The sequence below is a fragment of the Clytia hemisphaerica genome, unplaced genomic scaffold (assembly GCF_902728285.1).
Source record: "Clytia hemisphaerica strain Z4C2 unplaced genomic scaffold, Clytia hemisphaerica genome assembly, whole genome shotgun sequence".
Taxonomy (NCBI): domain Eukaryota; kingdom Metazoa; phylum Cnidaria; class Hydrozoa; order Leptothecata; family Clytiidae; genus Clytia; species Clytia hemisphaerica.
In genome coordinates, this window is record NW_027104529.1 from 336,629 (window position 1) to 359,799 (window position 23,171).

The 23,171-nt window shown below is 33.1% G+C and overlaps 4 protein-coding genes, 2 long non-coding RNA genes and 1 pseudogene across 7 annotated transcripts in view; 1 reads left to right on the forward strand and 6 right to left on the reverse strand.

Moving 5' to 3' along the window:
* LOC136822132 (uncharacterized) overlaps nucleotides 1-23,171 on the forward strand; it is a 237,764-nt gene that overhangs the window by 174,742 nt on the left and 39,851 nt on the right. The gene's annotated exons all lie outside the window — the stretch shown is intronic.
* Nucleotides 3,078-5,726, reverse strand: LOC136822217 (luciferin sulfotransferase-like). Its single transcript, XM_067078461.1, has 6 exons — nucleotides 5,479-5,726; nucleotides 5,011-5,110; nucleotides 4,662-4,824; nucleotides 4,316-4,544; nucleotides 3,987-4,120; nucleotides 3,078-3,272 (listed from the first exon to the last, which is right to left on the reverse strand). The coding sequence occupies exons 1-6, from the start codon at nucleotides 5,678-5,680 to the stop codon at nucleotides 3,108-3,110; spliced, it is 993 nt and encodes a 330-aa protein (XP_066934562.1). The 5' UTR covers nucleotides 5,681-5,726; the 3' UTR covers nucleotides 3,078-3,107.
* On the reverse strand, nucleotides 6,609-7,375 carry LOC136822224 (uncharacterized). Its single transcript, XR_010848871.1, has 3 exons — nucleotides 7,165-7,375; nucleotides 6,991-7,042; nucleotides 6,609-6,650 (listed from the first exon to the last, which is right to left on the reverse strand). It is a non-coding gene; the product is annotated as an uncharacterized lncRNA (long non-coding RNA).
* On the reverse strand, nucleotides 8,149-10,811 carry LOC136822216 (luciferin sulfotransferase-like). Its single transcript, XM_067078460.1, has 6 exons — nucleotides 10,566-10,811; nucleotides 10,093-10,192; nucleotides 9,745-9,907; nucleotides 9,409-9,637; nucleotides 9,039-9,172; nucleotides 8,149-8,336 (listed from the first exon to the last, which is right to left on the reverse strand). The coding sequence occupies exons 1-6, from the start codon at nucleotides 10,765-10,767 to the stop codon at nucleotides 8,172-8,174; spliced, it is 993 nt and encodes a 330-aa protein (XP_066934561.1). The 5' UTR covers nucleotides 10,768-10,811; the 3' UTR covers nucleotides 8,149-8,171.
* On the reverse strand, nucleotides 11,360-13,329 carry LOC136822223 (COP9 signalosome complex subunit 5-like; annotated as a pseudogene).
* On the reverse strand, nucleotides 13,878-17,147 carry LOC136822221 (luciferin sulfotransferase-like). The gene is made up of 6 exons (XM_067078465.1): nucleotides 16,843-17,147; nucleotides 16,356-16,455; nucleotides 16,004-16,166; nucleotides 15,662-15,890; nucleotides 15,290-15,423; nucleotides 13,878-14,594 (listed from the first exon to the last, which is right to left on the reverse strand). The coding sequence occupies exons 1-6, from the start codon at nucleotides 17,042-17,044 to the stop codon at nucleotides 14,439-14,441; spliced, it is 984 nt and encodes a 327-aa protein (XP_066934566.1). The 5' UTR covers nucleotides 17,045-17,147; the 3' UTR covers nucleotides 13,878-14,438.
* LOC136822218 (luciferin sulfotransferase-like) lies at nucleotides 17,415-23,094 on the reverse strand. Of its 2 annotated transcripts, none has more exons than XM_067078462.1 (6): nucleotides 22,866-23,094; nucleotides 22,381-22,480; nucleotides 20,504-20,666; nucleotides 20,159-20,387; nucleotides 18,344-18,477; nucleotides 17,415-17,666 (listed from the first exon to the last, which is right to left on the reverse strand). In XM_067078462.1, exons 1-6 carry the CDS (start codon nucleotides 23,065-23,067, stop codon nucleotides 17,502-17,504), a joined length of 993 nt encoding a protein of 330 aa, XP_066934563.1. In that variant the 5' UTR covers nucleotides 23,068-23,094; the 3' UTR covers nucleotides 17,415-17,501. The 2 variants fall into 2 exon arrangements, with proteins under 2 accessions (XP_066934563.1, XP_066934564.1); XM_067078463.1 differs by having other exon boundaries at nucleotides 20,636-20,666; nucleotides 22,866-23,088.

Genomic DNA, 23,171 nt, shown 5'->3' on the forward strand with positions numbered 1-23,171 from the left:
TAAAGGTTAAATCTAATTTTAAATTGGTATATAAGAATGGTTGGCAAAGACGTGTAAATATTATTTATACTTAATTTCGCTTAGGGTAATTTTCTTGCAAACCAGTTGAGTGAAAAACTCTTCTTCAGTATACTACTACCAGGTCCTAAATTTAACTTTATCTTTCTTCTTCATCATAGAAAGAAATAGTTCTCTTAAAAATCTTTAGACCTCAATAAAATTCACTTTAAAGGTCTCAGGTATATTTCCCATCTGTATGTCTCAAAAATTACCTTTTTGAAAGGGAGGTGTTTCATTGAACAGGTCTGATGAAAAGAATGATGCACTGTAAGTAAGGGGGTACTTTTTGTCCGTTTCTGTCCGTTTGTAAGGGTGTTAAATTTCGTAGCCTATTTCTACACTGTGAGGCAAGAGTCTGATTTTGAAAGTAAATTTTTGAGCCTAAGGTATGGTTGTTTTCAGAACAAGTGCAAGGACAAATCATCAATCCTAAATATTGACAAAGTGACACCTAAATTATGAAAATAATGACGTTGTCACAAAATGAGGTGAGTACACCTATTTACAAAAAATATTTTTTCATGCTCAATAGGTTGCTGACGGTGAATATAGATTGACATGTTTTGAAAACACTAAGTGCTCCAAGAGATATGTTTTAGAGATACAAAGACAGTGACGTCATTTTTTCAAAAATACAAAGAAGGGAATAAAAATATTCAAATATTTATAAAATATAATACTTTTAGTACTATTTTGATCAACTCTTGTTATCATACCCAAGGTGATGCAAGAGGTAGGTCCAAATTAACACAAATAGATAAAGACAGTATTTATAGATCCAAAGTAAGCGTCCCCTATACTTTTAAGCAATCAAGCAACCCCTGCAAAGTGACATGATAAAGAAAGAGATCTTACAACGATAGCTACAAATTGTTCTTGAAACTGTTGGTTGACCATTTGTGTGGACACATCGATTCCAGAAAGCCAGCATCCGTAACCAGGATGTGAATGGTACCAACCGATCGCATTTTCTAAACGTCCAACCTACCGAAAGAAAAACCGATAAACATTTTAACAAATAGATAAAAGTCTCCTTTAGTTTTACGAATCTAAAAAATAAAGTGTAACATCAATCCAAGAACAACTTACAATAGAAGCCCCATTGTTTATAGTAAATTTTCTATAAAATTAAAAAAAATATGAAAACTATGATCTTCGTAAAATTGCTAATTTATGTATGATAAAACAAGTAATACTTTAATGGACCTACCTATTTATAAAACGAATAATTAGAATTTAATGGAAGTAATGTATAATTTTAAATTTCGATTTATATATCTATTGGAACGGAGAAAGCAATTAAGAAACGCATCGATGTTTAACGGTGAAAGAAAAATAATATCGACACTTTAATCAATCATTCAGAGAAAATTAAAACTGAGAAAATCAGAGAAAATCTCAAAAAACCGATTTTTTCGGGACATTTCCGGTTCTAGCGGCCGGAAAAATTTCTTTTTCGAAAATTGGGCTCTGTCACATTTTGGGCATTGCCATTTTACATCATTGTGCAAAAAATCATGAAAATCTGTCGAGTATAAGTTGAAAAAATGAAGGAAAACCGTTTTTACGCCGGTTTTCGGCTGTTCCGGCGATTTTTAAGGAGTTCCGGATTCAAAGGATGATTTTTTTGGAAATCAAACGATGCTAAGTTTTGGGCATCATCATAAAGAACATTTTTCTGTAAGAAACAATTAAATAAGTTGAAAAAATGTGACGGAAATGTGAAAAAACGACGATTTCCGGCACATTTCCGGTTCTACAGACCGGAAAAAATTTTTTTTCGGCAAACGGTTTTCGACACCTTTTCGGCAGTACTAATGTGCATCTATGTGCAAAAAATCGCAAAAATAATGATAAAATCTCGAGAAAATCTCAAAAAACCGCTTTTTTCGGGACATTTCCGGTTCTACCGGCCGGAAAAATTTTTTTTCGAAATTGGGCTCTGTCACATTTTGGGCATTGCCATTTTACATCATTGTGCAAAAAATCATGAAAATCTGTCGAGTATAAGTTGAAAAAATGAAGGAAAACCGTTTTACGCCGGTTTTCGCCTGTTCCGGCGATTTTTAAGGAGTTCCGGATTCAAAGGATGATTTTTTTGGAAATTAAACAATCCTAAGTTTTGAACATCGTCATAAAGAACATTTTTCTGTAAAGAAACAATTAAATAAGTTGAAAAAATGTGACGGAAATGTGAAAAAAACGACGATTTCCGGCACATTTCCGGTTCTACAGACCGGAAAAAATTTTTTTTCGGCAAACGGTTTTCGACACCTTTTCGGCAGTACTAATGTGCATCTATGTGCAAAAAATCGAAAAAAACTAATGATAAAATCTCGAGAAAATCTCAAAAAACCGCTTTTTTCGGGACATTTCCGGTTCTACCGGCCGGAAAAAATTTTTTTTCGAAAATCGGGCTCCGTCACATTTGAGGGTTCATAGTAATGCACCTTTGTGCAAAAAATCAGAAAAATTGAATGAGCCAATCTCGAGAAAAGTTGGTAACTAACTAACTAACTAACTAACTAACTAACTAACTAACTAACTAACTAACTAACTAACGAACACGGGTTAATTTATAGGACCTCCACCCCACCGGGGTAGGTCCAAAAATTTATGTGTGATAAAAAAATCAAACTTTGTAAGCAAACAACAATCCAGTGTCTTTCAACCATTTCTCTTCCCATTTTTCAAACCTCTCAATAGTTTCTTCAGAAATTTGTTTTTCCATCCTCCTAAAGCTTCCTTTTTGCTAATTCTTCATTAAAATTTATCTGCTTTTTTGAGACACACTGTATAGATGATGAACTTTAATAAAAATTAATATTTTGGGGGATATATAAAAATTAACAAACAAAGCCCCATAATTAGGCACCTGTCAGAGCATGGTAAAATAAAAAGTCTCCTTTAGAGGAAAGGTTTTTACGAATCTAAAAAATAAAGTGTAACATCAATCTAACACCAATTTATAATAGAAGCCCCAATTTTTAAAATTTCTATAAAATTTTTTTCGTAAAATTGCTAAAATTTATGTGTTATTAAAAAAATTAAACTTCGTAAGCAAACAACAATCCAGTGTCTTTCAACCATTTCTCTTCCCATTTTTTAAACCTCTCAATAGTTTCTTCAGTGAGTTTGATTTTCCATCCTCCTGTTTTCCCAGTGTTGATAAAACTTCCTTTTTGCTCATTCTTCATTGATGCCTTTAGTTTCTAAAATTGAAGAAAGAAGCAACGGTAAAAAAAACAATTAAAACGTTTCATTCATCCAATTCAAATAAAGGGATGTCATTATAATTAGCCCGTTCTTTCAATAAAACAAACTCCAGCTATACCATAGCTGTTTTACTAGAAATATCATTGTACAGCCACAGGGTACTGACCCTGATTTTCAGAAAGATTTGTCTTAGATACCACCACCCCCTTTTTAGTTTAAGGTACCAACTTTTTTTGTAGAAAAAAAAGATCTCCGTCCCCTATTTGGAAGCTGGTCACCAAGGAAAGTATGGCTAAATAACTCTGGAAAGGTACCTTGTAATACCTAGCAGTCAATTTCACCACACCAAAATGTGGGAGAACTCAAAATCCGGAAATTAAAATGAAATCTAATTTTTATAGAATCATTTTCTGATTTGCCAAAATTGATAAATTTTTACCATTTTTACCCATTTTACCCACCAAATACCAAAATCAGTACCAGATGCTTGCTTGAAATGAGTTGAAATGGCCCACCCACCCCAAATATAGAACCTGGTAATAAATGAAATTCAAAATTAGACACCATCACCTGGCTGTGGGTCTGTACCCTGCGACTGTGCCCCCCCCCTGATTCTTAAGTCTTAAAATGATAGTTGATTAAAAATATCCATAAAGAATTTAACTTTTACTCAGACTCATTATCTAATTGATGGGGTTAAAAATAATTACATCAAGTGATCCAGTCTGATTGACCATTGGGTTGGCTCTCATTTTATCCACAGATGTATGCTCTACAAGTTTTGTTATTTGATCATCTGAATATTCCTCTGTACCAATAAACTTGGCCAATCGTTTGATGACACCTGGAAGATGGTTAAAGATTTCAATCTACTAAGTTATCTTTAATTTTCACAAAAGTACTTTTTAACTTGACGCCGTTGCCAAGACTTTTCCAGGATTCTTACCTGAAACACCTATGTAACGATTTTAACATTATATGCCCTGCTCAACTGTTAAAATTAGACCTCGCTAAAAACAAATTCAAAAGAAATTTCCACCAGTTATATCCTTTTGCATCTCTTCATAGTGAACAATCAGAAGATTTGGATTTTCTCGTTGGTTCCAGTAGCTGAGGATATGTGTAAAGAAAGGTGCACTGACAGGTCCTACATCCTGTAACATAATCTCTGCGATGGTTTGTAAATCACCAGTGTAGTTTTCTGTCAGAACATGATGGTTGAGAAATGATACACAAACATCACGTGGGTTTCGTATTACATTGATCATCTAAATAGAAATCATTTGCATTGGTTAAAAAAAATCAAAATCAGGGAATTTTTAACATAAAAAAAATCAAACTATTTCAATCGAATCCCTTTATCAGCGAAAAATAAGTTCTGGTACCTTGGCACCTTTTTCATGAATCTTTGGAGGCAACATTTCATAGCTGAGATGGGTTTTTATTGTCCTTGGTCGAAGTGTATGATTAACAAGTTCAGCTCCTGTTTTGCAAGAAGAACCCCTAATTTTGAGTACCTTTTCTGCGTTATTAAAGACGGCTGATAAACTAAAATGAGAAAAGATTATGTATTTTAGACCATTGATCCTTATTGAGTAAAGAAAGTTGAGTTGATTGTGATTATCATTCTGTTAATCTTTTCTGTTTTAATCTTATCTTCACTGTTGATATTTCCCATTTAGTTCAACCCAAGAATTTTAGCCAATACTTTTTAATAAATAAAAAAAACATTACTCAAAGAAAGGTACTCTAAAGTCTAGAGGAATTGATTTTGCTTTCTCAAAATCTATGCCATTCCTCAGACAAGAGACGATTTCTTGCATCCAGCGGGTTCCTGGAAAAGTAAAGAATAGTAAATCCTTTAGAAATACTTGATCTTTCTTATATTAGAATTCAACATTTCCTCTAAATCATCGTTTTCCTAAATTCAAAACATCTACAAAAACTCTAGACAATTATAGTTTTGCTGTAATAGTAGAACCTGACAGTAATCGGTTTCACTTATTCAAAGCTTCACATACCTAGGATGCCGGCTTCAATATACACTCATGAAGTAAAAAGGTTTCATTTACAAAGATGAATCCAAAAACTTTGTCAAACGAGAGTCGGGTTAAACTGACACAAGAGAACATTATTTGCCATAATGGGAAAAGTTTGTAATTCAAGCTGTAAATACACAAAATAAGCACCCATTAATTCTACCTGATTTTGGGAAAGTGCAAATCCAAACATCATCTTCATAAACTTCAGCTTCTTGAAATGATTTGTGGTGATCCATATAAAATGATGGAAAGACTTGATGGTATGGTTCCAACATACTCAAGGGATGATCTTTAAATGTATGACAATGATTGCTAAACCTCTGCAAATCTTCATTGTTGATTGGTATTTGTTTAATTTCCATTGTTTTTTTTTTGTTTAAATCTAATTTCAAATTGCTATATAAGAATGGTTGGCGGAGTAAGACGTGTAATTAAGTTATTTTGCAAAACGCAAAATTTTTCTTTTTTAATTTGTCATAATTGTCTTATAAGTGCATGTTTTGAGTGCATTTTCAAGCAATCTAGAGCTCAAAATTTCAAAATTTCCCCCCGCGGCCCAAACCATGGTTGGCCCTCGCGGTCTCACTAAACTTCAGCCCCCTTAATATGAATATGCTTCCTACGGCACTGATCTGTAAAAATTCTTTAATCCTGTTGCATTTACTTAGATAAAAAATCTGTCTGGCTAGGGATCTGCACCCTGACTTAAAAAACCTCGATAATCTAGCATGAATCTTCAGTAGTTAGCACATCTCTTATTTCTTAGGGCATTTATTCTATTTAGCAATAAAATAAACTAACTGTTGTATTTGTTTGATTGTTTGAAAAGGATTTTCGAAAGAAAATTGACATGTCATTGGCTTAGGGGTCACCTAAAATATTTGGCAACCAGGGGTTACCTAAATCTTAGGGGTCACCTGAATTCTTAGGGGGCACCTAAAACCTGCTGCAAAGCCATGGATACCAGAAAGCCAGCATCCGTACCCAGGATGTGAATGGTACCAACAGATCGAATTTTCTGAACGTCCAACCTACCGAAAGAAAAACCGATAAACAATAGCAAATAGATTGCTCATGGGGGGGGGGGGCTTATATGTTAGTCAAACGCTCTTCATATTCGGTGGCAAATATCTGACACTCATGATTTTTAAATGCATGAAGGTCAAACATAGCCTTTGAAAATATTAAATTTATGAATGTAATTCAGACTACTTTTCATCTGTGTCAAATACTTCATTGATAGCTCATTTTCCTTTTTAACAATAATTTATGTAAGCATGAAACTCACAGATGACTTCCAGTGTCCCCCCCCCCTGATCGTGTATGCATTACCTGGTGATAATGAATGATTATGAAAACAATATGGTTAAATGGACCATATCAGCTTTTCTACGAAAACAAGGCTTATAGAAATAGGTGCAGGTGCAGTGGGAGTAAAATTTGCCAGCGTATTAGCTGCTGTAACTTAAAAGTTTTCACAGAAAATCTGGATACAAATGTATATTTTTCAAGAAAAATTATATCTTCAGGATTGTTCTTATGGTGTACTATACAAATCAAGAGATTGTGGGAACAATTTGGATAATTTGGATGAAAACTGATCCAAGTGTGTTGGAACCATTAGAGGAAATACAGGGAGATCCCAATGTCACTTTAAAAGTCAATAGCTTACCATCTTCAGTAATGCAAGAGCTGATACTTTGATATTCTTGAAGTAATGCGGACTACAAAGAAGGAATATGAGATGGGTGATCAAATATAGACAATGAGCAAAACCTGAAGTTTTCACAGATATATTGTGCCAAAAGATTTGAAGGAGTAAAAAGGAAATAATCAGATAATATACTCTTTAGTCCATGGTTTTCTTGATAGTATTTCTTGCTGTTGTTCTTGACTATATTTATAAATTTCATCCACTGTATTGACAGTCTCAATATTGTTTTGCAGCTCAAATGTCTTCTTTGCCATTTCACTATCCATCTTGAAGCTTTCTTTTATTTATTTATCTATTTTTTGTTTTTTGTTTAAAATCTGAAAAATCAAGTTGTGGATGATGTTCATAATGAATAAGTTTCGGGGATCTTGTATATATAATCCAAGTACTAAGATTTCCCGTGTTAATTGCTGTAATGTAGTTCATACAATTTCTGGTCAAACAAAATGAAATCATTAAAGTACAACTGAAAATATGTTAATATTACATGAAAAACCTAAACGAGTCTTGCACTCAATTATACAGTGTTTCCTGAAAAAGGGCTTAGAATAATAGACGATATCGGCTTTCGATAAATGCAATGCATTCTGGTTTCTAGGGACTCTCAAAGGAATTATAATAGATAGATCAATTATAATAGATTATAATTCCTTTGAGATTCCCTAGAAACCAGAATGCATTGCATTTATCGAAAGCCGATATCGTCTATTGAAATAAGATTACAATTCTCTGTTCAATCAATATTCAGGTTTTTGCGACTGAAATACGAAGTATACGAATTATACAGTTTGACATAACTTATGAGGATCTTAATTTATATTAAAATTTATCTGCTTTTATGGGACACACTGTATAGGCGATGAACTTTAACAAAAATCAATATTTTGAGGATATATAAAAATTAACAAAGCCCTATAATTAGGCACCTGTCAGAGCATGGTAAAATAAAAAGTCTCCTTTAGAGGAAAGGTTTTTACGAATCTAAAAAATAAAGTGTAACATCAATCTAAGCCCAGTTTATAATAGAAGCCCCACGTTTTAAAATTTCAATAAAAATTAAAAAAATATAAAAACTATGATTTTCGTAACATTGCTAAAATTTATGTGTGATGAAAAAAATTAATATGTGTTAAAAAAAATCAAACGTCGTAAACAAACAACAATCCAGTGTCTTTCAACCATTTCTCTTCCCATTTTTTAAACCTCTCAATAGTTTCTTCAGTGAGTTTGTTTTTCCATCCTCCTGTCTTCCCAGTGTTGATAAAACTTCCTTTTTGCTCATTCTTCATTGTTGCCTTTAGTTTCTAAAATTGAAGAAAGAAGCAACGGTTAAAAAAACAATCAAAACGTTTTATTCATCTAATTCAAATAAAGGGATGTCACTATAATCAGCCCATTCTTTCAATAAAACAAACTCCAGCTATACCATAGCTGTTTTACTAGAAATATCATTGTACAGCCACAGGGTACTGACCCTGATTTTCAGAAAGATTTGTCTTAGATACCACCACCCCCTTTTTAGTTTAAGGTATCAACTTTTTTTGGAGAAAAAAGGACCTCCCCTCCTATTTGGAAGCTGGTCACCAAGGAAAATATGGCTAAATAACTCTAGAAAAGTACCTTGTAATACCTAGCAGTCAATTTCACCTCACTAAAATTGTGAAATTAAAATGAAATCTAATTTTTTATGGAATCATTTTCTGATTTGCCAAAATTGATAAATTTTTACCATTCTTACCCATTTTACCCACCAAATACCAAAATCAGTACCAGATACTTGCTTGAAATGATTTGAAATGGCCCACCCACCCCAAATATAGAACCTGGTAATAAATGAAATTCAAAATAAGACACTACCAGTCCACCTGGCTGTGGGTCTGTACCCTGCAGCTGTACCCCCCCCCTGATTGCAAAAATCTTAAAAGCATAATTGATTAAAGATATCCATAAAGAATTTAACTTTTACTCAGACTCATTATCAAATTGATGGGTTTAAAAATAATTACATCAAGTGATCCAGTCTGATTGACCATTGGATTGGCTCTCATTTTATCCACAGATGTATGCTCTACAAGTTTTGCTATTTGATCATCTGAATATTCCTCTGTACCAATAAACTTGGCCACTCGTTTGATGACACCTGGAAAATGGTTAAAGATTTCAATCTACTAAGTTATCTTAAATTTTCACACAAGTACTTTTTAACTTGACGCCGTTGCCAAACCTTTTCCAGGTATTTCCGCTAAGGGTGATAAGTGTATTCAACCCATTTTGGATTCTTACCTGAAACACCCATGTAACAATTTTAACATTATATGCCCTGCTCAACTGTTAAAATTAGACCTCGTTAAAAACAAATTCAAAAGAAATTTTAACCAGTTACATCCTTTTGCATCTCTTCATAGTGAACAATCAAAAGATTTGGATTTTCTCGTTGGTTCCAGTAGCTCAGGATATGTGTAAAGAAAGGTGCATAGATAGGTCCTACATCCTGTAACATAATCTCTGCGATGGTTTGTAAATCACCAGTGTAGTTTTCTGTCAGAACATGATGGTTGAGAAATGATACACAAACATCACGTGGGTTTCGTATTACATTGATCATCTGAATAGAAATCATTTGCATTGGTTTGGAATTTTGGAATTTTTAACATAAAAAAATCAAACTATTTCAATCGAATCCCTTTATCAGCTAAAAATAAGTTCTGGTACCTTGGCACCTTTTTCATGAATCTTTGGAGGCAACATTTCATAGCTGAGATGGGTTTTTATTGTCCTTGGTCGAAGTGTATGATTAACAAGTTCAGCTCCTGTTTTGCAAGAAGAACCCCTAATTTTGAGTACCTTTTCTGCGTTATTAAAGACGGCTGATAAACTAAAATGAGAAAAGATTATGTATTTTAGACCATTGATCCTTATTGAGTAAAGAAAGTTGAGTTGATTGTGATTATCATTCTGTTAATCTTTTCTGTTTCAATCTTATCTTCAGTGATGATATTTCCCATTTAGTTCAACCCAAGAATTTCAGCCAATACTTTTAATAAATAAAAAAAACATTACTCAAAGAAAGGTACTCTAAAGTCTAGAGGAATTGATTTTGCTTTCTCAAAATCTATGCCATTCCTCAGACAAGAGACGATTTCTTGCATCCAGCGGGTTCCTGGAAAAGTAAAGAATAGTAAATCCTTTAGAAATACTTGATCTTTCTTATATTAGAATTCAACACATTTTATTCCTCTAAATCATCGTTTTCCTAAATTCAAAACATCTACAAAAACTTTAGACAATTATAATTTTGCTGTAATAGTAGAACCTGACAGTAATCGGTTTCACTTATTCAAAGCTTCACATACCTAGGATGCCGGCTTCAATATACACTCATGAAGTAAAAAGGTTTCATTTACAAAGTTGAATCCAAAACCTTTGTAAAAGGAGAGTTGGATTAAACTGACACAAGAGAACATTATTTGCCATATGGAAAAAGCTTGTAATTCAAGCTGTAAATACACAAAATAAGCACCCATTAGTTCTACCTGATTTTGGGAAAGTGCAAATCCAAACATCATCTTCATAAACTTCAGCTTCTTGAAATGATTTGTGGTGATCCATATAAAATGATGGAAAGACTTGATGGTATGGTTCCAACATACTCAAGGGATGATCTTTAAATGTATGACAATGATTGCTAAACCTCTGCAAATCTTCATTGTTGATTGGTATTTGTTTAATTTCCATTGTTTTTTTTTTGTTTAAATCTAATTTCAAATTGCTATATAAGAATGGTTGGCAAAGACGTGTAAATATTATTTATACTTAATTTCGCTTAGGGTAATTTTCTTGCCAACCAGTTGAGTGAAAAACTCTTCTTCAGTATACTACTGACATACTACCAGGTCCTAAATTTAACTTTATCTGTCTTCTTTATCATAGAAAGGAATGGTTCTCTTAAAAATCTTTAGACCTCAATAAAATTCACTTTAAAGAAAGAAACATTTTCGTGACGTACCCTGTAGATAGGAAAGATGTGGCACTTAAGGGTCGGTTTTTTAAAGGTTCAGCTAGTGCATCGTAAGGGTTTTGACCAGTGCTGCACTCTAAAGGTACGTTTTTAGCTGTACATGCACTGTAAGGGTAGCAAATTACCTTGTTCCTTTGAAAATTTTCAAATGAAGTGAATTCTTCTTTTGTAAGGAAGGAAATTAACTAAATTATTCATTTAACATGTGTATATCAGGTATATTTCCCATCTGTATGTCTCAAAAATTACCTTTTTGAAAGGGAGGTGTTTCATTGAACAGGTCTGATGAAAAGAATGATGCACTGTAAGTAAGGGGGTACTTTTTATCCGTTTCTGCATTGTAAGGGTGTTAAATTTCGTAGCCTATTTCTACACTGTGAGGCAAGGGTCTGATTTTGAAAGTCAATTTTTGAGCCTAAGGTATGGTTGTTTTCAGAACAAGTGCAAGGACAAATCATCAACCCTAAATATTGACAAAGTGACACCTACATAATGAGGGGGCTATGTCCCTAATAATTTTTAAACGGTTATTTTGCAAAACGCAAAGTTTTTCTTTTTTAATTTGTCATAATTGTCTTATAAGTGCATGTTTTGAGTGCATTTTCAAGCAATCTAGAGCTCAAATTTTCAAAATTTTCCCCCTCGGCCCAAACCATGGTTGGCCCTCGCGGTCTCACTAAACTTCAGCCCCCTTAATATGAAAATGCTTCCTACGGCACTGATCTGTAAAAATTTTTCAATCCTGTTGCATTTACTTAGATAAAAAATCTGTCTGGCTAGGGATCTGCACCCTGACTTACAAAACCTCGATAATCTAGCATAAACCTTCAGTAGTTAGCTAATCTCTTATTTCTTAGGGCATTTATTCTATTTAGCAATAAAATAAACTAACTGTTGTATTTGTTTGATTGTTTGAAAAGGATTTTCGAAAAAAAATTGACATGTCATTGGCTTAGGGTTCACCTAAAATATTTGGCAACCAAGGGTTACCTAAATCTTAGGGGTCACCTGAATTCTTAGGGGGCACCTAAAACCTGCTGCAAAGCCATGGATACCAGAAAGCCAGCATCCGTACCCAGGATGTGAATGGTACCAACCGATCGCATTTTCTAAACGTCCAACCTACCGAAAGAAAAACCGATAAACAATAGCAAATAGATTGCTCATGGGGGGGGGCTTATGATGATGTTAGTCAAACGCTCTTCATATTCGGTGGCAAATATCTGACACTCATGATTTTTAAATGCATGAAGGTCAAACATATAGCCTTTGAAAATATTAAATTTATGAATGTAATTCAGACTACTTTACATCTGTGTCAAATACTTCATTGATATCTCATTTTCCTTTTTAACAATAATTTCTGTAAGCATGAAACTCACAGATTTTGAAGAATCGATATATTGTGTCATGTATTCATAAGCAGCAGCTTGTGCATTGACTCTCGTCTCAGTCCCTTCAACGGGTAATGCACAGGCATCCATTACGATCATGGTGTCTCCGTCAACTTTACCCTACGTACATCAAACCCATGACTTCCAGTGTCCCCCCTGATCGTGTATGCATTACCTGGTGATAATGAATGATTATGAAAACAATATGGTTAAATGGACCATATCAGCTTTTCTACGAAAACAAGGCTTATAGAAATTATAGGTGCAGTGGGGGTAAAATTTGCCATCGTATTAGCTGCTGTAACTTAGTTTTCACAGAAAATCTGGATACAAATGTATATTTTTCAAGAAAAAGTATATCTTCAGGATTGTTCTTATAGTGTACTATACGAATCAAGAGATTGTGGGAACAATTAGGATAATTAAGATGAAGATCGCTCCAAATGTGTTGGAACCATTGGAGGAAATACAGGGAGATCCCAATGTCACTTTAAAAGTCAATAGCTTACCATCTTCAGTAATGCAAGAGCTGATACTTTGATATTCTTGAAATAATGCGGACTACAAAGAAGGAATATGAGATGGGTGATCAAATATCGACAATGAGCAAAACCTATGAGTCAGGACATTTGAAGTTTCCACAGATATATTGTGTACAAAAGTTTTGAAGGATTAAAAAGGAAATAATCAGATAATATACTCTTTAGTCCATGGTTTTCTTGATAGTATTTCTTGCTGTTTTTCTTGACTATATTTATAAATTTCATCCACTGTATTGACAGTCTCAATATTGTTTTGCAGCTCATATGTCTTCTTTGCCATTTCACTATCCATCTTGAAGCTTTCTTTTATTTATTTATCTATTTTTTGTTTATTGTTTAAAGTCTGAAAAATCAAGTTGTGGATGATGTTCATAATGAATAAGTTTCGGGGATCTTGTATATATAATCCAAATATTAAGATTTCCCTTGTTTATTGCTGTAATGTAAAATCATACAATTTCTGGTCAAACAAAATGAAATCATTAAAGTACAACTGAAAATATGTTAATATTACATGAAAAACCTAAACGAGTCTTGCACTCAATTATACAGTGTGTCCTGAAAAAGGGCTTAGAATAATTGAAATAAGGTTACAATTCTCTGTTCAATCAATATTCAGGTTTTTGAGACTGAATTACGAAGTATACGAATTATACAGTTTGGCATAAATTATGAGGATCTTAATTTATATTAAAATTTATCTGCTTTTATGGGACACACTGTATAGGTGATGAACTTTAACAAAAATCAATATTTTGAAGATAAATAAAAATTAACAAACAAAGCCCCATATTTAGGCACCTGTCAGAGCATGGTAAAATAAAAAGTCTCCTTTAGCTTTAGAGCAAAGGTTTTTACGAATCTTAAAAATAAAATGTAACATCAATGTAAGCCCAGTTTATAATAGAAGCGCCACTTTTTAAAATTTCTATAAAAATTAAAAAAATATAAAAACTATGATTTTCGTAAAATTGCTAAAATTTATGTGTGATAAAAAAATTAAACTTCGTAAGCAAACAACAATCCAGTGTCTTTCAACCATTTCTCTTCCCATTTTTTAAACCTCTCAATAGTTTCTTCAGAAAGTTTGTTTTCCATCCTCCTGTCTTCTCAGTGTTGATAAAACTTCCCTTTTGCTCATTCTTCATTAAAATTTATCTGCATTTTTGGGACACACTGTATAGGTGGTGAACTTTAATAAAAATCAATATTTTTTGGGGGGGATGTATAAAAATTAATAAGCAAAGCCCCATAATTAGGCACCTGTGAGAGCATGGTAAAACAAAAGTATCCTTTAGAGGAAAGGTTTTTACGAATCTAAAAAAATAAAATGTAAGACCAATCTAAGCCCAATTTATAATAGAAAGCACTTTTTAAAATTTCTATAAAAAAATAAAAATATAAAAACTATGATCTTCGTAAAATTGCTAAAATTTATGTGTTATAAAAAAATCAAACTTCGTAAGCAAACAACAATCCAGTGTCTTTCAACCATTTCTCTTCCCATTTTTTAAACCTCTCAATAGTTTCTTCAGTGAGTTTGTTTTTCCATCCTCCTGTTTTCCCAGTGTTGATAAAATTTCCTTTTTGCTCATTCTTCATTGATGCCTTTAGTTTTTAAAATTGAAGAAAGAACGGTTAAAAAAACATTTAAAACGTTTTATTGATTCAATTCAAATAAAGGGATGTCAATATAATTAGCCCATTCTTTCAATAAAGCAAACTCCACCTATACCATAGCTGTTTTACTATAAATATCATTGCAACAGGGGGTACAGCCACATGGTACTTAACCTGATTTTCAGAACGATTTGTTTTAGATATCTTATATAGTTTAAGGTACCAACTTTTTTTGTAGAAAAAAAGGATCTCCGTCTCCTATTTGGAAGCTGGTCACAAAGGAAAATATGGCTAAATAACTCTGGAAAAGTACCTTGTAATACCTAGCAGTCAATTTCACCTCACCAAAATCGTGAAATTAAAATGAAATCTGATTTTTTACAGAATTTTTTTCTGATTTGCCAAAACAGATAAATTTTTACCATTTTTACCCATTTTACCCACTAAATACTATAATCAGTACCAGATGCTTGCTTGAAATGAGTTGAAATGGCCCACCCACCCCAAATATAGAACCTGGTAATAAATGAAATTCAAAATTAGACACCATCAGTCCACCTGGCTGTGGGTCTGTACCCTGCAGCTGTACACTCCCCCTGATTGTAAAAATCTTTGATTAAAAATATCCATAAAGAACTTTTACTCAGACTCATTATGAAATTGATGGGTTTAAAAACAATTACATCAATTGGTCGAGTCCCATTAACCATTGGGTTGGCTCTCATTTTATCCACAGATGTATGCTCTACAAGTTTTGCTATTTGATCATCTGAATATTCCTCTGTACCAATAAACTTGGCCACTCGTTTGATCACACCTGGAAAATGGTTAAAAATTTCAATCTACTAAGTTATCTTAAATTTTCACAAGAGTACTTTTTAATTTGATGCCAAGACTTTTCCAAGTATTTCCGCTAAGGGTAATAAGTGTATTCAACCCATTCTGGATTCTTACCTGAAACACCTATGTAACGATTTTGGATTTTAACATTATCATGGCCTGCTAAATTGTTAAAATTAGACCTCATTAAAAACAAATTCAAAAGAAATTTTCACCAGTTATATCCTTTTGCATCTCTTCATAGTGAACAATCAAAAGATTTGGATTTTCTCGTTGGTTCCAGTAGCTCAGGATATGTGTAAAGAAGGGTGCATTGACAGGTCCTACATCCTGTAACATGATCTCTGCGATGGTTTGTAAATCACCAGTGTAGTTAGTAGTTAGAACATGATGGTTGAGAAATGATACACAAACATCGCGTGGGTTTCGTATTACATTGATCATCTGAATAGAAATCATTGCATTGGTTAAAAAATCAAAATCAGGGAATTTTTAACATAAAAAAATCAAACTATTTCAATCGAATCCCTTTATCAACTAAAAACAAGTTCTGGTACCTTGGCACCTTTTTCATGAATCTTTGGAGGCAACATTTCATAGCTGAGATGGGTTTTTATGGTCCTTGGTCGAAGTGTATGATTAACAAGTTCAGCTCCTGTTTTGCAAGAAGAACCTGCAGCTTTGAGTACCTTTTCTACCCTATTAGAGGCGGCTGAAAAACTAAAATGAGAAAAGATTATTTATTTTAGACCATTGATACTTATTGCCTACAAAGAAAGTTGAGTTGATTATCATTCTGTTAATCTTTTGAATATCTATTTCAATCTTATCTTCAGTTTTGATATTTCCTATTTAGTTCAGCCCAAGAATTTCAGCCAATACTTCTAAATATAAAAAAAAGATATTTACTCAAAGAAAGGTACTCTTAAGTCTAGAGGACTTGATTTTGCTTTCTCAAAATCCAAGCCATTCCTCAGACAAGAGACAATTTCTTGCATCCAGCGGGTTCCTGGAAAAGTAAAGAAGAGTAAATCCTTTAGAAATACTAATGGTTTGATCTCTCTTATATTGGAATTTGGAATTGAACATATATTTGGTTCCTCTAAATCATCGTTTTCCTAAATTCAAAACATCTACAAATACTTTAGATAATTATAGTTTTGCTGTAATAGTAAAACCTGACAGTAATTGGTTTCACTTATTTAAAGCTTCACATACCTAAGATGCTGGCTTCAATATGCACTCGTGAAGTAAAAAGGTTTCATTTACAAAGATCAATCCCAAACATGTCAAAGGAGAGTCGGGATAAACTGATAAAAGGGTAAATTATTTTTCATATGGGAAAAGTTTGTAATTCAAGCTGTAAATACACAAAATAAGCACCCATTAAGTCTACCTGATTTTGGGAAAGTGCAAATCCAAACATCATCTTCATAAACTTCAGCTTCTTGAAATGATTTGTGGTGATCCATATAAAAAGATGGAAAGACTTGATGGTATGGTTCCAACATACTCAACGGATGATCTTTATATTTATGACAATGGCTGCTAAACCTCTGCAAATCTTCATTGTTGATTGGTATTTGTTTAATTTCCATTGTTCTTTTTTTGTTTAAATCTAATTTTAAATTGCTTTATAGGGATCGTTCGTAGAGTAAGACGTGTAAATATTATCTATACTTAATTTCGCTTAGGGTAATTTTCTTGTGAACCATTTGAGTGAAAAACCCTTCTTCAGTATACTACTGACATACTACCAGGTCCTAAATTTAACTTTTTCTGTCTTCTTTTTCATAGAAAGGAATGGTTCTCTTAAAAATCTTTAGACCTCAATAAAATCCACTTTAAAGAGAAAAACATTTTTGTGGCATACCCGGCAGATAGGAAAGGTAATCTCATGTGACCAATAAACAAATCTTATATTGTTTTCCTAAACTTCCCCCCATTCAGCCCAATTTGGAAAAATGCTGAAACAAAAAAAAGTTTAAATCTTTTAAAAAATAATTGTAAAATGCTATAAACTAAAAAATTAAATAAATGATATTAAATAAAAAATCAAACTTCATAAGTAAACATTAATCCAGTGTCCTTCAACCATTTCTCTTCCCATCTTTTAAACTTCTCAATAGTTTCTTCACAAAGTTTGTTTTTCCATCCTCCTGTTTTCCCAGTGTTGATAAAACTTCCTTTTTGCTCATTCTTCATTGACGCCTTTACTTTCTAAAATTGAAGAAAGAAGCAACGGTTAAAAAAAACAATTAAAACGTTTTATTCGTCCAATTCAAATTAAGGGATGTCACTATAATTAGCCCATTCTTTCAGTAAAACAAACTACAGCTATACCATAGCTGTTTTACTAGAAAAACCATTGCAACAGGGGGTAATAAACCTGATTTTCAAAAAGATTTGTAATAGATATCTTAGATAGTTTAAGGTACCAACTTTTTTTGAAGAAAAAAGGGACCTCTACCTCCTATTTGGAAGCTGGTCACCAAGGAAAATATGGCTAAATAACTCTGCAAAAGTACCCTGTAATACCTAGCAGTCAATTTCACCTCACCAAAATCGTGAACTTAAAATGAAATCTAATTTTTACGGAATTTTTTTCGGATTTGCAAAAATTGATAAATTTTTACCATTTTTACCTATTTTACCCACCAAATACCAAAATCAGTACCAGATGCTTGCTTAAAATGAGTTGAAATGCCCCACCCACCCCTGGTAATAAATGAAATTCAAAATAAGACACTACCAGTCCACCTGGCTGTGGGTGTACCCTGCAGCTGTACCCCCCCTTGATTGCAAAAATCTTAAAAGCATAATTGATTAAAAATATCCATAAAGAATTTAACTTTTACTCAGACTCATTATCAAATTGATGGTTTAAAAATAATTACATCAATTGATCCAGTCCCATTGACCATTGGGTTGGCTCTCATTTTATCCACAGATGTATGCTCTACAAGTTTTGCTATTTGATCATCTGAATATTCCTCTGTACCAATAAACTTGGCCACTCGTTTGATGACACCTGGAAGATGGTTAAAGATTTCAATCTACTAAGTTGTCTTAAATTTTCACAAAAGTACTTTTTAACTTGACGCCGTTGCCAAGACTTTTCCAGGTATTTCCGCTAAGGGTAATAAGTGTATTTAACCCATTCTAGATTCTTACTTGAAACACCTATGTAAAGATTTTGGATTTTAACATTATATGCCCTGCTAAACTGTTAAAATTAGACCTCATTAAAAACAAGCTAAATGCTGAATGGACCTACCTGATGATGAAAGTTAGATAGCAATGCAAGGAGAAAAACGAAAAAAAATCAGTCAGAAAACATAACGTTTAGCGAAAATGCATAACGCAAGAAATTCATCATTGATTGATGGTAGGGGGAGAGGGAAGGGTTGTAGGGAAAAAATAAATAGAAAGTTCTGGTCGCAAATATCAGTTTTATTGACAATTGAATCATGCTTGATGGTGAGCATTGTTATCAATAATGTTTTTGTGTGAAAAACATAGATATATAAGGAAAAAATCCAATCTGCAAAAACGGCGATCTCCGGAATTTTCAACCGGAAAAAATTTTTTCTCTAAAATCGAACTCCGCCATGTTTTAAGCATTGCGAATACGCATCTTTCTTCAAAAAAATTGAGAAAATGTCAAAAAACCGGTTTTTCCGGCATATTTCCGGCATTTTCGGCCGTAAAAACATTTTTTTCAAAAATCGGGCTCCGTCACATTTTAGGTATTGTGATATTGCGTCAGTGTGCAAAATTTCATAAAAAAATATAAAGTACAGCTCAAGAAATTCAAGAAATACTGTCTTTCCGGCGAAAATAGGTTGTTCCGGCGTCTTTTAAAATAGTTCAGGCTTCAAAAATCAATTTTATTGAAATTTAAAACATGCTTGATGGTGGGCATTGCTAATAGCAATGTTTTTGAATGAAAAAACAACCAATTTTGAGGAAAAAGTCCAATGAAAATCTAGAAAAACGGCGATTTCCGGCATATTTCAGGCATTTTCCGCCGGAAAAATTTTTTTCAAAAATCGGGCTTCGTCACAATTTAGGTATTGATATTTTGCATCAGTATGCAAAATTTCATGAAAAAATATAAAATACAGCTCAAGAAATTCAAGAAATACCATTTTTCCGGCGATTTATAGAAAGTTCCGGCTTCAAAAATCAGTTTTATTGACAATTGAATCATGCTTGATCGTGGACATTGCTATTAATAATGTTTTTGTGTGAAAAAACAACGAAATATAAGGAAAAAGTCCGATGAAAATCTGCAAAAACGGCGATTTCCGGCATATTTCCGGCATTTTAGACCGGAAAAGATTTTTTCTCAAAGATCGGACTCGGCCATGTTTTGGGCATTGTTAATACGCATCTTTGAGCAAAAAATCAGAAAAAACTAATGATGAAATCTTGAGAAAATGCCAAAAAAACCGGTTTTTCCGGCATATTTCCGGCATTCACGGCCGGAAATGATTTTTTTTCAAAAATCGGGCTCCGTCACATTTTGGCCATTGCCATTTTGCATCTTTGTGCAAAAAATCAGAGAAAACTAACGAGCCAATCTCGAGAAAAGCTGGTAACAGACGAACGGACGGACGGACGGACGGACGAACAGACAGAGGTTAATTCATAGGACCTCCATCGGGGCACCCGGAGGTAGGTCCAACAAATTCAAAAGAAATTTTCACCAGTTACATCCTTTTGCATCTCTTCATAGTGAACAATCAAAAGATTTGGATTTTCCCGTTGGTTCCAGTAGCTCAGGATATGTGTAAAGAAGGGTGCACTGACAGGTCCTATATCCTGTAGCATAATCTCTGCGATGGTTTGTAAATCACCAGTGTAGTTTTCTGTCAGAACATGATGGTTGAGAAATGATACACAAACATCACGTGGGTTTCGTATTACATTGATCATCTTGAATAGAAATCATTGCATTGGTTAAAAAAATCAAAATCAGAGAATTTTTAACATAAAAAAAATCAAACTATTTCAATTGAATCCCTTTATCAGTAAAAAACAATTTCTGGTACCTTGGCACCTTTTTCATGAATCTTTGGAGGCAACATTTCATAGCTGAGATGGGTTTTTATTGTCCTTGGTCGAAGTGTATGATTAACAAGTTCAGCTCCTGTTTTGTAAGAAGAGCCCGTAGCTTTGAGTACCTTTTCTGCGTTATTAGTGACGGCTGAATAACTAAAATGAGAAAAGATTATGTATTTTAGACCATTGATGTCATTCTGTTATCTTCAGTTTTGATATTTCCCATTTAGTTCAGCCCAAGAATTTCAGCCTATACTTCTAAATATAACAAGTGATACTTTGATGGACCTACCTGGATTATGCATTTAACACGTTTATAATTGATATCTACGTGACGTGACCATTAAACAATCATTCAGAACACAAATAGTGACGATCTATTAAAATTAGTTGTTTGTTTCTTATAAAAAAAACGTTTAGAAACCAAAATTTCATGCTCTTGAAATGTTCTTTCATATTCAAGACTTCGTGAGCAAAAAAACATCTCCAAAAAATTGAGTAACTTGGCTAAGAACATTGATGTATGTTTATTAATAGTGATTCTTATTGATAAAGATGCTTTTTTTGAGCTGAAAAATTCATTTTTTACAAAAGTCTGCTTGAGCCATCTTTTATCTACTTTCATACAAAAAATCAGAAAAAAACAATGGTCCAATATTTCACTAAGTCCAAAAAACCCTTTTATGGCCGTTTTTTAAGCTGAAATTTACCCCGAAATTTTTTTCTCCAAAAATCAGGCTCCCTCACATTCGAGGATTTATAGTTATGCATCTTTGTGCAAAAAATCGTAAAAAATGAAAGAGTCAGTCAATCAATCTAATACCTAAGTAATTGATAATGTGCTTATAAAAAAATATCGAATTTGGCCAGTTTTTCTATAAAAACACGCAAAACAACCAAAATTTCCTGTCTAAACACTCGTGAGCAAAAAAAACCTCTATCTCATAAAAAAATTGAGTAATTTGACTAAGAACATTGATGTATGCTTATTAAAAGTGATTCTTATAGATAAACATGCGTTTTTTGAGCCAACAAAATTTTTTTGCAAAAATCTGCTTTAGCCATCTTTAACCTATGATGGTACCCTACTTTTAAGCAAAAAATTAGAAAAAATTAATGATCCAATTTTTCACATAGTCCAAAAAACCCGTTTTTTAGCCGTTTTTTGGCCCAAAATTTGCCCAAAAACATTTTTTTTCGAAAATCAGGTTCTGTCACATTCAAGGGTTTATAGTTATGCATCTTTGTGTAAAAAATCATAAAGATTGAAAGAGCCAATCTCGAGAAAAGCCCATACCTAAGTAATTTATAATGTGCTTATAAAAAAATATCGAATTTGGCCAGTTTTTCTATAAAAACCCGCCAAGCAACCCAAATTTCCTGTCTAAACACACATATTCTTCAAAAGTAAGTCCTCATGAGCAGAAAAAACATCTATCTCATAAAAAAATTGAGTAATTTAACTAAGAACATCGATGTATGCTTATTAATAGTGATTCTTATAGATAAACATGCGTTTTTTGAGCCAACAAAATTTTTTTTCAAAAATCTGCTTGAGCCATCTTATACCTATGATGGTACCCTACTTTCGTGCAAAAAATCAGAAAAAATTAATGATCCAATTTTTCACAAAGTCCAAAAAACCCGTTTTTTAGCCGTTTTTTGGCCCAAATTTGGCCCAAAAATTTTTTTTTCGAAAATCGGGCTCCGTCACATTTTGGGCATTGCCATTTTGCATCATTGTGCAAAAAATCAGAAAAAACTAATGAGCCAATCTCGAGAAAAGCTGGTAACTAACGGACGGACAGACGGACAAAGGTTAATTTATAGGACCTCCACCGGGGTAGGTCCAAAAAAACATATTTACTCAAAGAAAGGTACTCTTAAGCCTAGAGGACTTGATTTTGCTTTCACAAAATCCATGCCATTCCTCAGACAAGAGACAATTTCTTGCATCCAGCGGGTTCCTGGGAAAGTAAAGAATAGTAAATCCTTTAGAAATAGTAATGGTTTGATCGTTCTTATATTGGAATTCGGAATTGAACATATTTTGTTCCTCTAAATCATCATTTTCAAAAATTCAAAACATCTACAAAAACTTTAGACAATTATAGTTTTGCTGTAACAGTAGAACCTGACAGTAATTGGTTTCACTTATTTAAAGCTTCATATAATTAGGATGCCGGCTTCAATATGCACTCATGAAGTAAAAAGGTTTCATTTACAAAGACCAATCCCAAACATGTCAAAGGAGAGTCGGGTTAAACTGATAAAAGGGTACATTATTTTTCATATGGGAAAAGTTTGTAATTCAAGCTGTAAATACACAAAATAAACACCCATTAATTCCACCTGATTTTGGGAAAGTGCAAATCCAAACATCATCTTCATAAACTTCAGCTTCTTGAAATGATTTGTGGTGATCCATATAAAATGATGGAAAGACTTGATGGTATGGTTCCAACATACTCAAGGGGTGATCTTTAAATGTATGACAATGGTTGCTAAACTTCTGCAAATCTTCATTGTTGATTGGTATTTGTTTGATTTCCATTGTTGTTGTTTTTTTTGTTTAAAATCTGTAAACAAAGTGTAACATCAATCCAAGACCAACTTATAATAGAAGCCTCACTGTTTAAAATTTTTATAAAATTAAAA

What these genes read in the sequence shown, in the direction of transcription:
- LOC136822218 (XM_067078462.1), bottom strand. Translation starts at nt 23,067, where the DNA reads ATGGAAATCAAACAAATACCAATCAACAATGAAGATTTGCAGAAGTTT. An exon ending in TTAAGAGTACCTTTCTTTGA is followed by an intron (nt 20,667 to 22,380) that starts GTAAATATGTTT and finishes TTCTCATTTTAG; the next exon opens with TTATTCAGCCGTCACTAATA. An exon ending in GATGCAAAAGGATGTAACTG is followed by an intron (nt 18,478 to 20,158) that starts GTGAAAATTTCT and finishes ACCATCTTCCAG; the next exon opens with GTGTCATCAAACGAGTGGCC.
- LOC136822217 (XM_067078461.1), bottom strand. Translation starts at nt 5,680, where the DNA reads ATGGAAATTAAACAAATACCAATCAACAATGAAGATTTGCAGAGGTTT. An exon ending in TTCATGAAAAAGGTGCCAAG is followed by an intron (nt 4,545 to 4,661) that starts GTACCAGAACTT and finishes ATTTCTATTTAG; the next exon opens with ATGATCAATGTAATACGAAA. An exon ending in ATCAGACTGGATCACTTGAT is followed by an intron (nt 3,273 to 3,986) that starts GTAATTATTTTT and finishes CTTCAATTTTAG; the next exon opens with AAACTAAAGGCATCAATGAA.
- LOC136822216 (XM_067078460.1), bottom strand. Translation starts at nt 10,767, where the DNA reads ATGGAAATTAAACAAATACCAATCAACAATGAAGATTTGCAGAGGTTT. An exon ending in TTTAGAGTACCTTTCTTTGA is followed by an intron (nt 9,908 to 10,092) that starts GTAATGTTTTTT and finishes TTCTCATTTTAG; the next exon opens with TTTATCAGCCGTCTTTAATA. An exon ending in ATCAGACTGGATCACTTGAT is followed by an intron (nt 8,337 to 9,038) that starts GTAATTATTTTT and finishes CTTCAATTTTAG; the next exon opens with AAACTAAAGGCAACAATGAA.
- LOC136822221 (XM_067078465.1), bottom strand. Translation starts at nt 17,044, where the DNA reads ATGGAAATTAAACAAATACCAATCAACAATGAAGATTTGCAGAGGTTT. An exon ending in TTGCACTTTCCCAAAATCAG is followed by an intron (nt 16,456 to 16,842) that starts GTAGACTTAATG and finishes TTACTTTTCCAG; the next exon opens with GAACCCGCTGGATGCAAGAA. An exon ending in TTAAGAGTACCTTTCTTTGA is followed by an intron (nt 16,167 to 16,355) that starts GTAAATATCTTT and finishes TTCTCATTTTAG; the next exon opens with TTTTTCAGCCGCCTCTAATA.